Raw genomic sequence first — 12,596 nt, forward strand, 5'->3', positions numbered from 1 at the left:
TGGGAGGAAGGGGGGAATTTTTCCTCTGCTGAGAAATCCTCCTGTGGCTGTGAGGCTGGAGGAAGAAGGCTGACAGGAGGCAGGGCTGCCAGCAGTGGTACATGTGGGGCCGGTTCTTAAAGGGACCACAGCAAACTCAAGCCCCAGCAGGCCTTTGGTGCACAGGCCTGAGCAGCCTGTTTTGAAGGAGGTGACAGGGACAACATGTCTCTCAAGCAGGGGCAGCCACAGGCACCAGACATCAAGTCTCATATAAGACCTCCTGTTTGCAAGGTACTGCATGTTGCCCGATAGGCTAAGCTGAGAATGGTGCTCTCGACAGGTCATGCCCCCATGGCATGTGCTCCCACAGCATCCTGTATTTCTCTTTGGCAACAATGTACACTCGCCTCAAATCACTGGCTTCTCCATTCACTGTACACTCTGTACATTCTGGGGTGGAACTTCTTTGGTTCACTCCTGTGTCTCCTGACCAGCAGCCTCACAGATGCTCATCATCACTTATTAAACTGAGCTGAAGACACAGTACTTGCTTCTAAGGAGTTCAGAGTACTGGGGGAGAGGGGGTTGGCGGGGGGCGGGGAACAAGTCCAGAAATAACTGTAATATGAGACATGATATAAATATCACAAACGAAGTATAAATCAGTGCCACAGGAACACTGAGCAAAGAGAGATGAATTCCTCCTGAGGGGTATCAGGGAAGGCTTCACTGGGGAGATGAAGTTTCATCTGAGGATTGAAGGAAAAATAGAGTTTCAACAGGTAACAGGAAATGTGGAGCAGAAAAAGGGTATCCTTCTGAGGGAACAGCATGAACAGAGACTGGAGAGTGGGTAAAGGTAGAGTATGTCAGGGGACAGTGAGAGGAGAGGACGGTCAGTGTTGTCCAGGTAGAAGGGCCTTAGTGTCCAGACAGATACTTTACACATAACTTTCTGAGGTAGGTGTTGTTATTACTTTCATATTACAAATGAGGAAACAGTTTTAGAGGAGTGAAATTATTTTCCCGATGTTATACAGCTAGTAAAACTCATGGGGGATAGGAGAAGAGGCTGGAGAAAGACTGGGAACAGATGAAAAAACCTTCAATGCCATAATCAGGAATCAGACTTTATTAGCAAAGCAAAGGCCCTGATGATTTCTGAGCAGGGGAGTGGCTTTTCTGGGAAGAGAATGATAAAAGCACACAAGGTGCACTGAAAGTGCTGAGGTGGACAGGGGCTCAATACCACACGACTCTAGGAGCTGCCATTCAGACTACCAAGTGAACAGCACCCCCTGGAGTTGTGCAATGCATGAGCCTTGACTGCTATGATCCAAGTCAGCACGTGGACCAAAATAGCAGTTGTGTCAATGGGAAGACAAGAGAGAAGGGAGTAAGTGAACACACAGGGTTTGATAAGAAATGAGACATAAGGGGTTAAAAGCCAGTGAGGAATTTTAAGAGGATTCTCTAGTTGCTACTGTCTATTAAGTCACCGAACAAATATTTGCTGAGTGCCAACTCTGCAGCTGAGACTAAGAAGTAATAAAAAAGGAAGGAGGGGACCAAGAGGAGAATGGTGGTGAGGAAGCCTAAAAGGGTGGTGTGGCCAACAGAGAGGAGAAGACTAGGGCTCACTTATGCTAAGCTATGGATGAGAGGGCCCATCACTGCAGAGATGCCAACTGTGATGGGGACTGAGATTTGATAAAGACAGGGACTTGCTGACTTCCGAAACAACAATTTCTATAACTGCTGGGTTGAGGGTCAAGACGTGGAGGTGGTGAGTACAGGTAGAACTTTTGGGAAGATTGATGGTGAGGAAGAAAAGAACCACAGGATGGGAAGAAAGACAGCTTGAGGATGAAGTTGCTTTGTAGGACACAACAGAGAGTTCCATACAGACCCCATAAGGGCAGTCATACCATAACAATGACCTGGCAGAGGTATCACACACTTGACACCAATTGGCAAGAGGACATAATGTCTCAAAAACAATGGATCCCTACTGGTATCCATTCCTCTTCCCAGGGCAGAGTTCTGATTGGTGTTCTGACAAGTATCAGACCACAGTGACCATTTATGGAGTACACACTGTGTACTATTCATTGTGTTAAGTGCTGCAAAATGCACTGGCTCCTGTAGGCTGCACTGTAATTCTAGGAGGTAGGCACTATTACCACTTTCACTTTACAGATGGAGAAAAAGGCTCTGAGAAATTAAACAATGTGCCCAAAGTCACAAACCCAGTAAATGGTGGAGTCCAGAATGTGATCAGGTCTGCCTGACCACAATGTGCTAAGCTCTGAGCCAAAGGCAAGGGGTGGCTAAAGAGAGGATTAAAAATAAGACATTCCTAAAGAGTCCTGATGCTTCCCCATGCTTATAGTCTTTAAAGGGAGGAGCATGACTGGCTCTTCCCTGTCTGCCTTGAGGCCTAGATAAGAAGAAGTGAGTTTATAGTACAAAGGACAGATCTGGGAGAGCCATAAAGAAAAACCTGCTGCAAGTGGAGGCAGGGGACCAGAGAGCTGATGGGTGGAAGAATCTTGTATGGAGAAGTAGTAGTTTCTCTCTGGGAGGGTCCAGAGTGTCCTGTTCAGAGGGGCTTGGCCATTACATTTGGAGCCCAAATAATCAGACTGTGGCTATGACATTCTCTTCCCTGGTAAGAGGTGTCCTCTACAGAGTACCTATGACCTCTCTAGGAGTATCGATAAGGTTTAGGGGGAACTCTGAATCTCCTGAGATTGTGTGGATGAGTGTGTTATATATGTGGGTATACATTCACAGATCATGACTGGGGAAGAAGCTTTCATCAGATTCTTTGAGAAGAACCTGCTTTTGCCTTGGGAGTCCACAAGGAGGAAGACTCCAGGCACCATATGTGCTATCAGAATTTGGTAACGGAGGAAGAAAATGGGTGGAATCAGTAAGGACACTGCCAGACAGTCTCTTTCTGAGAGGGTCCTGTTCATGCCTACTCTCAACTCACACCCTCCTCATACCCTGTACAGTCACCACCCTGATGGGAACCACCCTCTCCAGACAAGCCCCACCTGGATCTTTTCTTGGCGACGCTGTTGCTCAGCTATCTTCCTTGCCAGAGCCAGCTTCTTGGCCCGAAGTTCCCTGATGTCATCCTCACCCCCGCTGCCTTCGGCCTCTGAATCTTCCTCAAAGTCTTCAATCACCACGTCCTCCTCCTTTGGATGATGGAGTAGGTCAGGGGAGAGAGAAGATGTGAGCCCATGGCCCTTACCATACCCACCCTTCTGTCCGTCCAGCACTCCCAATTCCATGCTTACTTGGATCTTCCTTGCAAAAGGCCTTAAGGTGTGTGCTTCCCTTAACTGAAGCAGAGAGGGAATAGAGAGAAGCTGCCACCTCCCCCCCCCCCCCCAACAAACTGCTCCCTTTTGCTCCCAGGCTCTTTCCTTTTGGAGGCTCACAGGTCCTATGAGAAGTCACTCACACACAAATATACTTCCATGCTTAAACACACAGCTCTCCATTCTCCTCTGCACTCACTAAGTAAAGCTTTGAACCTATTTCCATTTTAAAATCATCAAAGGGGAAAACAACAAAGAAGGTTAAACCACTCAATTTAAGTCTAATTTCTGCTAATGATCTGATAGGCATCCATTCTGGCCATGAGCTGGGAGTTAGGCATGGAAGCTCCCCTGCTCCCCCAGATGGCTTTAGGGAGCAGATGGTGTAGTTCAGCAGACCTTGCCCTGATTTCTTTTTTTCCTTTTTTTTTTTTTTTTTAAACCACAGCCTGACTGTGAGGGCTGCTGAGCCCCATTACAGGAATTCACATGACATGACCTTGCTCAGCTGCCCTCCTGGGTCTGGGCAGGCTAGGAGATGGCTTGCTAGCTTCAGGAGCCTCCTGCCAGACTGGTGGAGCCTTCCCCAGGGATGGCCCTCCCTGCTTGCAGCCTCAGCTTTCAGAAGCCCCCACTCTCCGGGTGGTCCCAGGCTCTGTTCTTCACTCTCTCACTTCTGACCTTGGTCAGCAGAGAACATGCAGCTGCCCAAGAGCATGTCCTCTGAGGGATAGGATTAGCATGGGTAATGGAGTCATTAGTAGAAGATTCCTGTGTTTCTACCTGGATGATGATAATGACAGTGATTATGACAATAACAAGTACATTTACCGAATGCTTACTATTGGCCACCTAACTGGGCTGTTTTTTCATGTATCAACTCATTTAATACTCATGATGGTCTTTTTAAAAAAATATTTTATTTATTCACAAGACACACACACACAGAGACACAAGCAGAGGGAGAAGCAGGCTCCATACAGGGATCTGCTGGGATCACGCCCTAAGCTGAAGGCAGACGCTCAACTGCTGAGCCGCCCAGGTGTCCCTCATGATGGTCTTTGAAACAGATGCTACTATTATACTTACTTACTTACTTACTTAATTAATTAATTTATTAATTATCTATCTATCCCTACTTTAATAAATGAACACACTGAGGTTTAGAAAGGTAAACAATCTGCTCAAGGTTAACAGCTAGTAGGTGGCAGAGGAGGGATTCAAATCCCCATGAGTCTGACTCCAAAGTGTGTAATCTTACCAAGAGTAGGCAAGAGCACAGGGCTGGGCTCTTGAATCTAGACAGTAAGGCCAAACCAGCCCTGAGTGCCTCAGCTTTGACAGGCTTCCAGCAGGCCCACCTGGGATGTGTTCCATACAGTCTGCTCTCTCCTCTAACTGTCCATCTCAAGATGATATTCTGATGGATTTTCTTGGCTGAAAGTGGTTGGTAAAGTGTGTGGGTGGGTAGGTGATGCTTTGTCTTGGGAGCAGAATCTAGAGGGGTAGGAAGACAGGTGTTTTGGTAGTATCCCTAAGGAATAGGACTTTCTTTGGCTCATGAAGAATGACATCTGAAGAAACAAAGAATCTTCCTCCCCCAACTAGCTTCAGTGACTCAGTCTTTTGGTTTAGGGGGTCTCAGGATGAGGCTAGAACTGCCACCATCCAAGAAGTCTCAGGGGTCTGGGATGCTATCTACAGTGACCATGCATCTTACAACCCACAGGCTATAGTGTCACAGGATTCATTTCCAGGAGGCCCAGCATATGAGAAGGCAGAAGACTCTCTTTGCACACTTACTTCCTTGCTCGTGGGGTTAACCCGGACCAGAGTGAGTGGGACAGGATGGTGGACCAGCCTATGGGGCAACACTGCCTCTGCCTGCTCTCATCAGGGATACATAGGGTTATCGTGGGGATTGGAGTGAGCTTGACTGAGGTCAAAAGGGGGTCAGTGAGGCTTGTCTGAGGTTCACTCAACTCTCACAGCAAACGAGGAAGTGTGGGGTTATGAAATTACACAGACTAGGGTAAGCAGGGTTTCCCAGGGGCCACTAACATAAAGGACCCCAGGAGGCTCGTGGGAAAAGGAAGAAGTGGGCAGCATGGCGTGGGTCACAACCTCTGTCTGGTCAATAAGCCTTAGGAGAAAGAGTGTGGCACAGCCAAACTTTGGGCCCAAAGATCTAGTCTGCTCCTTGTCAGAGTGGTGGAGACCCTCCTTGGCTTCTACACTGTGCCCTTCTCTGGGGGCCTCACCAGCCTAACTGGATTTGGTACTATAGGCTTCACTGGCCAGAGGACATCTCTCCTAGCAATCCTGGAGAGCTGGCCTTGCTTACTTTCCACTGTCTGCCTCAGCCTTGCAGTGTGGGTGAGAGAGCTGGCTGAGGTGCTGCCCACCGATGCTTCCCTGCACCGTGCCCAGAGCTGGGGTGACACAGCTGTCCTGCTCGAAGCCTGGACACCCCGATGGCTTTAGCAAGCCTGCTGTCCCCTCCCATAATGACAGCTCATTCTTTCCCATTATTCCCTGCCCAGGTTTCATCGGAGTCTGGAATCATGGGCTCAGCTTTATCCCTGGAACCACCTCTGTCCTGGAAGCTGAGCCCTGTGTCATCAGGGGTGGGGTGGGGTTCTCCAGTTATTCTAATGAAGCCAGTCCAAGACTCTGCTGCTCGGAAGACTCTGAACCAAAGGTGGCCACTCTATCACTGCTTCAGATCACAAACGCCAGCTCCCAGCTGACATCTGGCTTCCCCAGCCTGTTGCTGATTTCATCCCTGCACCCCACCCTGCTCCACCAGGCGCTCGAGACCGCTGTGGGCCAAATGACTGTGTTGGCCTACGGCTGACCTGGCCTCTGGCTGGAATCACTTCCGTCCCTTCTTGAAGCCCCACGTTCCTTCCCACCTAAGACTCCTCTGTCTTTAACACTGTGGGGTAAAAAAGGAGAGTCAACTTCCAGGCAAAAGTGGTCTGTGTGTGTGTGCATGCAAACCCAGACAGGCTTACCCAGACATACAGCAGTGCAGCTGGCAATACTATCAAATGTACACATGTGCCAACAATGTCACACACTCACACTTACTCAAGAACCCAGAGCCAGCAGGGAAGCTGGCAGCAGAGTTCAACTTCAACTGACACACAAACCTAGCACGTACAGGCCCATGACAACAATCACCCTCAAAATATACATATCTGCACACATACACGCATAGGAGGGCAACTGTAGGTGGGGTTTAGCCAGGATGGGTACACAGGTTCGTGCGCATGCGTGTGCACACACACATATACACATGGTCTGGAGTGAAGCAAGGGCTACAGGAACAACCAAGGGCAAACAAACAAGAGGAGAATTCCTTAATCACATCAGGATGTGCAGGAGGGAGGGAGGGAGCAAGGGAGGGAGGGAGAGCAGGCCAGGGGAGGGGGTGATTTTCCACACGGGGCCAGCAATGTCAGCTCTTCCTGTACGTGTGCTGGAGGCTGGAGTTCAGGCCTGTGCTGCACTGAGCTCCACACATCTATAAACTTGATCCTCAGCCTGAACCCTAACACCACCCGCTCCCCCCCTTTCCTAAGCCTCCCGAGCTGCACATTATTAAACTCTTTCTTTCCCTCCCTTCTCCTCCAATGCAACATTAAAAAGAAGCATCTGGAACTCGTAGCAGAGTGAGATGGAGACACTGGGGTGGGACTGGCAGGAAGGGGCACCAGCAGAGTGCACTCTTGAGAAGTTGTCTGGTCACGTCCACATCCATATTGCTCTGAGTGGTTATAAATAACTGGGTAGGAGCAGCAGAAATGGGCAGAGCAGGATTGGGGGTGGGGAGGGGAGCCCTCCCTCTGCCACAGCGGGCTCTCCCCGCACAGTACCTCATCTTCCAGTTGTTTTCCCTCTTGGCTTCCCATTTCCTTTCCCATGGTGTCTGGGACGGGTGCCACTGACACATATTTTCCACCCTTGAATGCCAGGAGAGGCTCTTCTTGTCCACAAAGGGCTTCCAGAAAATACTTCAGCACTGTGACCCTTTTGCAGTCGGCTGCAATAACCTACAGGGCAAGAGGGAGAGAAGAGAAACAGCACTTCTGAAAGGGTAGATGAAGATGACAGGAGTTGTTTGCTGGCAGAGGGGCACATGAGAAGTGTGTCAAAGTTACTGGATAAGGCTGCAGAGTGAACAAGTGGGACTTCAAGTGTGTATGAAATCGTGAAGGAGGGCTGGGGGTGGAGATGAAAGGGCCAAGATCCTCTAGAGGAATAAAGTCACTGTCTCTCTTTAGGTCATCCCCGGAGGAGCAGACAGCCCCATGACCAATGACAGGTACCCTCTGGGGCTTTTGCCTTTCTTCTGAGTTCCTGATATAAAAAAGGAATAAATTAAATTTGTCTAAGTTTCATATTTAATTGACAGAAGGATGGAGTGCAGGACACAGCTTCCTGGTACCTTCACTGCCTCCCATTCTCCTCCCAGCTCCCCTCTCTCTAGGTTCCCAAGAGGAACACTTCTAGCCTGAGTGCAGAATGAAGGATGAGGGCTTTCTTGGCTGTTTCATTTCAGCTAGATCACTTTGGGCTTCCCCTGACAGGTTCCTGCCCCACCTAAGAGCTTCTCATACTCAAGAGATTGGGGTCAGGCAGGAAATTGTTGTCAGGAGAAGGGAGACAGGCAAAACAGGTAAGGGGTGTTTCACCAAAGCTCTGCTCCTTCAGGAGTTCACTCCATCCTGCTCCCATGTGGCCACATCAGCACATAAACCAGTGCTGTCAGAGAAGCTGGGGCTGATTTAGCTGAAATGAAATTCAATAACTTGAACAATCGTCAAATCTGTAAGTGTCTCAGATGAAGTTTCCATAGTCACTCTGTCTGGGGTCCTTTGCCTGCTAGACCACACAGGTGTGTCCTCACTTGCAAAACCATCTGCACTGCTGGCACCCTCTCATGATCTGCTCTTCATCTCTGGCCTCTGGGGTCCTTTTCTCCAAGGGAGAGGAGGAGCCCTGCTTGATCTGGAGCTTGGAAACTGGTGAAGACCATCACCCCTTCATCAGCACTGACTCTAGCCCCTGCTGAGTGTCCCGCATTCCAGAATGTGAAAGAGACTTCTATGTCTATATCACATAGTAAAGTCCTAACTTGGAGACCAGCTTTGATTGTTTGCTCATTGTTTCACAGGTGCATTATGTCCCTCACCTGGACAATAACCCCACTGGTAGCAAAGGACACATTTTGTATTCTTCATGCTTTCCTATTGAGGGGTGCTAAGGACAAGCGGGGCACCCAGGAGGCTCACAGTAAGGACAGATAGGCACAGAGAAGCTTGGCTGGGTACCACAGGAGAATGAGGCAGGCATGATCCAAGTCTCCTAGGACACTGTGGAAGTGAGGAGTACTGTGCCATCTGGCTGGCCAGGGCAAATACAGCACATACTAGTGAACTGTGATTCTATCCTCTGTTGCCTCTCTGTGCCAAACCTCCTCTTCTCCCTGCCTGAGAGTGGCCGTTGCTCACCCTCACCAATGACCCTGGGAACATTATAGGCTTGAATTTCAGGCTAAGTACCTCGACCACCTCCACCTGAGAAGCTGACCTAACAGGTGCTCAGCTACCCAGAGAAGGCTTAGGAGAGGACAGCCATCTTGAATTTGGGGTGCCCAGTGCTGTACTTGGGCCAGGGCAGGTAATCATAGGTCCCACTGCGTGTATTCAAACATGTCATGAGGAAGGCTGGAAATACAGAAGCAGGGCCTAAAACACATTAAAGAAGAGAGCTGCAATGAGTAATGGCCTGGCAGGCAGCACGCACAGTGGCCTCCCTGCATCCCCAGCCTCTCACTTGCAGAGGAAACTTCTGCATTTCCACAAGACTGCCAGTTTCCTCTCTGTGGTCTAATTTTAACCACCTTGTCGTTACAGTGTGTGTCAGCCATCTGACCCCACTATGACCTCTGACCTTATGCCCCAGCTACTGCTTGCACTATGGAGAATTATGTAATGGGTCCAGGACTTTCCTTTTCAGTGAGGCTGTTACCACTGAATGGAGAGGAGGTAGGGGTGGAGGGGTGAGAGGAAGACAGAGAAGAAGCTTGCCATGGTCCGTGGCATCACCTGGATGGTGAGAAGTATGCTGGCACTCCTGCTGAGTATGCAGCAGAAATTTGCCCAGAAGAGGAGTGTGTGTCCATGGTTGTGTGTGCCCACTGACAGGCAGTGAGAAGAGTTCCTGCTGTTTTAGCATGGGTTGGGTGGCTTGCTCAAAGGCTCAGGAAGAGTGTGATTCCTGGCCAAGAGGGAGAAAGGGCACATGTGTGGACGTGGAACTCTTGGAGATGGGGATTTCCAGGGCACAGTGGGACCCAGGGATGCTGACATCCTGAGCCTGCCTGCAGCACATCCTTAGGGGATCAGTGGGGATTGTCATTCACATGAACACAAAAGCAAAAAAGAGTGCCCCCCACCTTTGATTGTCACTGGAATGTTTAGAAGGAACCCAGTTTCTTTGGGGATTTTGTCTGCTATGGCCATTAGTCTCTTTCCTAGGGCAAGGGCACTCCTGGCTGATTCTCAAAAGGGCTTTGATCCAGTGGGGTCTCTGAGCTGCTGCTAAGAGGTCTGGAAAGAATCCCACGCATTTGCAGAGATAAGAGCCACCCAGCCCTTTGGAATTGTGAACTCTCTACCCTGCAATCCAACTTGCAGGCAGGACAGCTAAGGCTGTGAAGTCTCCTCAGTTTTCCAAGAACACTGTGCATGAGAAATGGGCTTCTAGTTATTTAGTAGATAGGGGAACTGAGGCACAAAGTCTAGGGCTTGCCCAGGGGCAGAGAGAAAACTCTGTCTTCAGCCCGCTGGCCTTTTTTTTTTTTTTTTTTTTAAGATTTTATTTCTTTATTCATGAGAGACACAGAGAGAGAGTCAGGGACACAGGCAGAGGGAGAAGCAGGCTCTTTGCAGGGAGCCCGATGTGGGACTCGACCCCAGGTCTCCAGGATCGAGCCCTGGGCTGAAGGCGGCGCTAAACCGCTCAGCCACCTGGGCTGCCCCTGCTGGCCTGTTAAAGCATTCTGTTCTAAGGTGCGAGGAATGAGCCCAGTAGGGTGAGGACCACTGTTTTCTTGGTCGTGTAGTGTACAAGTGGCTTATGGAAATACTCTCCCAGACAAAGCCTCCAGCACTTGAGTCAGGGAAAAGTTTAAATATGGTTAATAAGGGACACATCATGATGGAAGAAGCCCTTCGATGCACCCACAAAGAGCCAACTCCAAGATGATCTTTGGCTGGTCAAGGAAGACTTCCTGGTAGGCCAGGGGTTAAAGCTGGGTTCCCTGCTTGGAGAGGAAGGAGTCCAGCTAAAGTCTATGACATAATCTCCACAATACTCTGTTCATGAGTACATTTTTCCATTCTATATCAATGAAAAACACAGAACGTAAGTTATTTGTACACTGTAACTCTGGGCAAACTCTAGATTTTCTAGAAGAGGAGGCTTCCTTCCTGGACCATTAACAGGCTGGGCTGGCCTATAGCTAGAGGCAGGTATAAGGGCTGCTGGCCAGGGATTCCCTGGGGGAACTCAGGATCCAGCACCTTCTCAATAGTAGTCCTAGCCCTTCTGGAGGGAGGCGTTGTGTAGGAGTAGGAGAGATTACCAGGAACTCCAAAGTTGATGGACAAAATGTCTCACACAAATCACTCCAGTCAGCTTTGAGAAGAAAACTGGGACTTTAGGTCAGGGAAGAGCTAAAAGAAAGGCACCCTAAGAAAGCCCCTTTCCCTTCCCCTGAAGACCATCTGAGGCAGCAAGCCCCACTAGTGGGAACTGAAACCTCTAGTTTCAGGGCTCCAGTTATCACTGGATCAGGTCCACACGCAAAGAACCAAGCAGAAAGGAAAACTGAAAGTGAGATGTGGCAAGGCGATACAGGAGCCTGTCCTGTCCGAAGCTCAGTTCCTTAGAGATACAATGTGAGCATGCACAGGGTAAGTGGAGTCTGGAGCTACATGGAAGGTTAGGTCTTGTGGAAAGCAGGAAAAATCCTCTAAGGGTCAAGAGAAAAGAGGGATGGCAGACTGAGCCCCTGGTCTGGGGTACTTTAGGTGGGGTGGTTGATAAACAAGGAATGGAGTTCTCTGGAAACTTTCTATAGCCACTCAGGAGGAGACAAGCCCAGCCTGGGCAGAGGTGCCCTGGAAGGAACAGAAAAAGAGATCTAAGCTGTCTTATGGAAGATGGGGGAGGGCGAGGGAGAGAAAAGGAACTGAGCACCAGGTACCACAGACTGATGAACCCTGAGTTGCAAGACTTAATACCTTAGAGCTGCCACGGGGAAGGGAGAACACTTCTCCCTTCCCTGCACCCATGTAGCCAAGGAATAGGAGGAGGCGTCAGAGAGCTGAACCAGGTCTCTGGATGCAAGCTCTAGGGAATGAAGGGCTTAGTCATCTTGACTGGGTTCCTGTTATCTCCAAACAGGCCACTTGTAAGGCATAGGAGCACAACAGCGGCTGGTTAGATTTTACAAAATTTCTTTTTTTTGAACTTTTGGTTTGGGGGAATCAGAATTTAAACCTATACAATCAGCCAGTTCTATTTTTCCTGGTCTTAAAAAGCCTTGCTTGCTACTGCTCCTCTGGTTAAAGAGAAAAAATAACATGGGTTTTCCTCTACAAACTTAAGTTTACAGGTTGTTTTTCTTGTTTCTCTAAATGGAGCCAATTATTCTCACATTTGTTGAAACCTTCAATCAAACTTTATAGCTTGTTAATTTTACAGAATGTCCTTAGAGCAAATAAGATGCAGACAGGAAAGTGAAGTCTTGCTCAGATTATTAAGAAAGCTTAAAATAGCCTACAAATCCACCACCAAGGTTGGTGAATAGAGGCTGCTTGGCTGGCTTCTGAGGTCAATTAGCAATGGGTTAATCATCATCTTTAATAAGCCAAGCCTACAAGATTAGCTACAAGAAGCTAAAGTCAGACTAAAGTGTTTTCACAAACTGGGAACCTCTAGTTATTCACAACTCACCCTCACAGGAGCCTGTAGGGTGGGAATGACAATTCTGTAGTGGCCAAGGGTGGGTCAGGATAAGAGGTCTGCCAATGAAAGTTCACACACAGGGAATCCTCTGGAGCTGGGAGAACAGAGGAAGTGGTTTATTCACATTCTTAGCGGGAGGGGCTTCAAGGCAGGGAGCAGACTCCAGAGGCAGGAGGGAAGCTAGCCATAAGGATGTACAAGTACTCTGGAGACACAGAAGTAGCTTACAAGACA

General features: G+C 49.0%; 1 protein-coding gene across 3 annotated transcripts in view; it reads right to left on the reverse strand.

The window, feature by feature from the left end:
- The window catches only part of SMG6 (SMG6 nonsense mediated mRNA decay factor), a 238,147-nt gene that overhangs the window by 15,595 nt on the left and 209,956 nt on the right, over positions 1-12,596 (reverse strand). For all 3 annotated transcript variants that reach the window (XM_055325373.1, XM_055325365.1, XM_055325355.1), the window contains 2 exons: positions 7,199-7,375; positions 3,045-3,191 (listed from right to left, as the gene is read on the reverse strand). In XM_055325373.1, coding sequence (XP_055181348.1) covers positions 3,045-3,191; positions 7,199-7,375 — 324 coding nt within the window. The remainder of the gene's footprint in view (positions 1-3,044; positions 3,192-7,198; positions 7,376-12,596) is intronic.

The sequence above is a fragment of the Nyctereutes procyonoides genome, unplaced genomic scaffold (assembly GCF_905146905.1).
Source record: "Nyctereutes procyonoides isolate TBG_1078 unplaced genomic scaffold, NYPRO_anot_genome, whole genome shotgun sequence".
NCBI classification, from domain to species: Eukaryota; Metazoa; Chordata; class Mammalia; order Carnivora; family Canidae; genus Nyctereutes; species Nyctereutes procyonoides.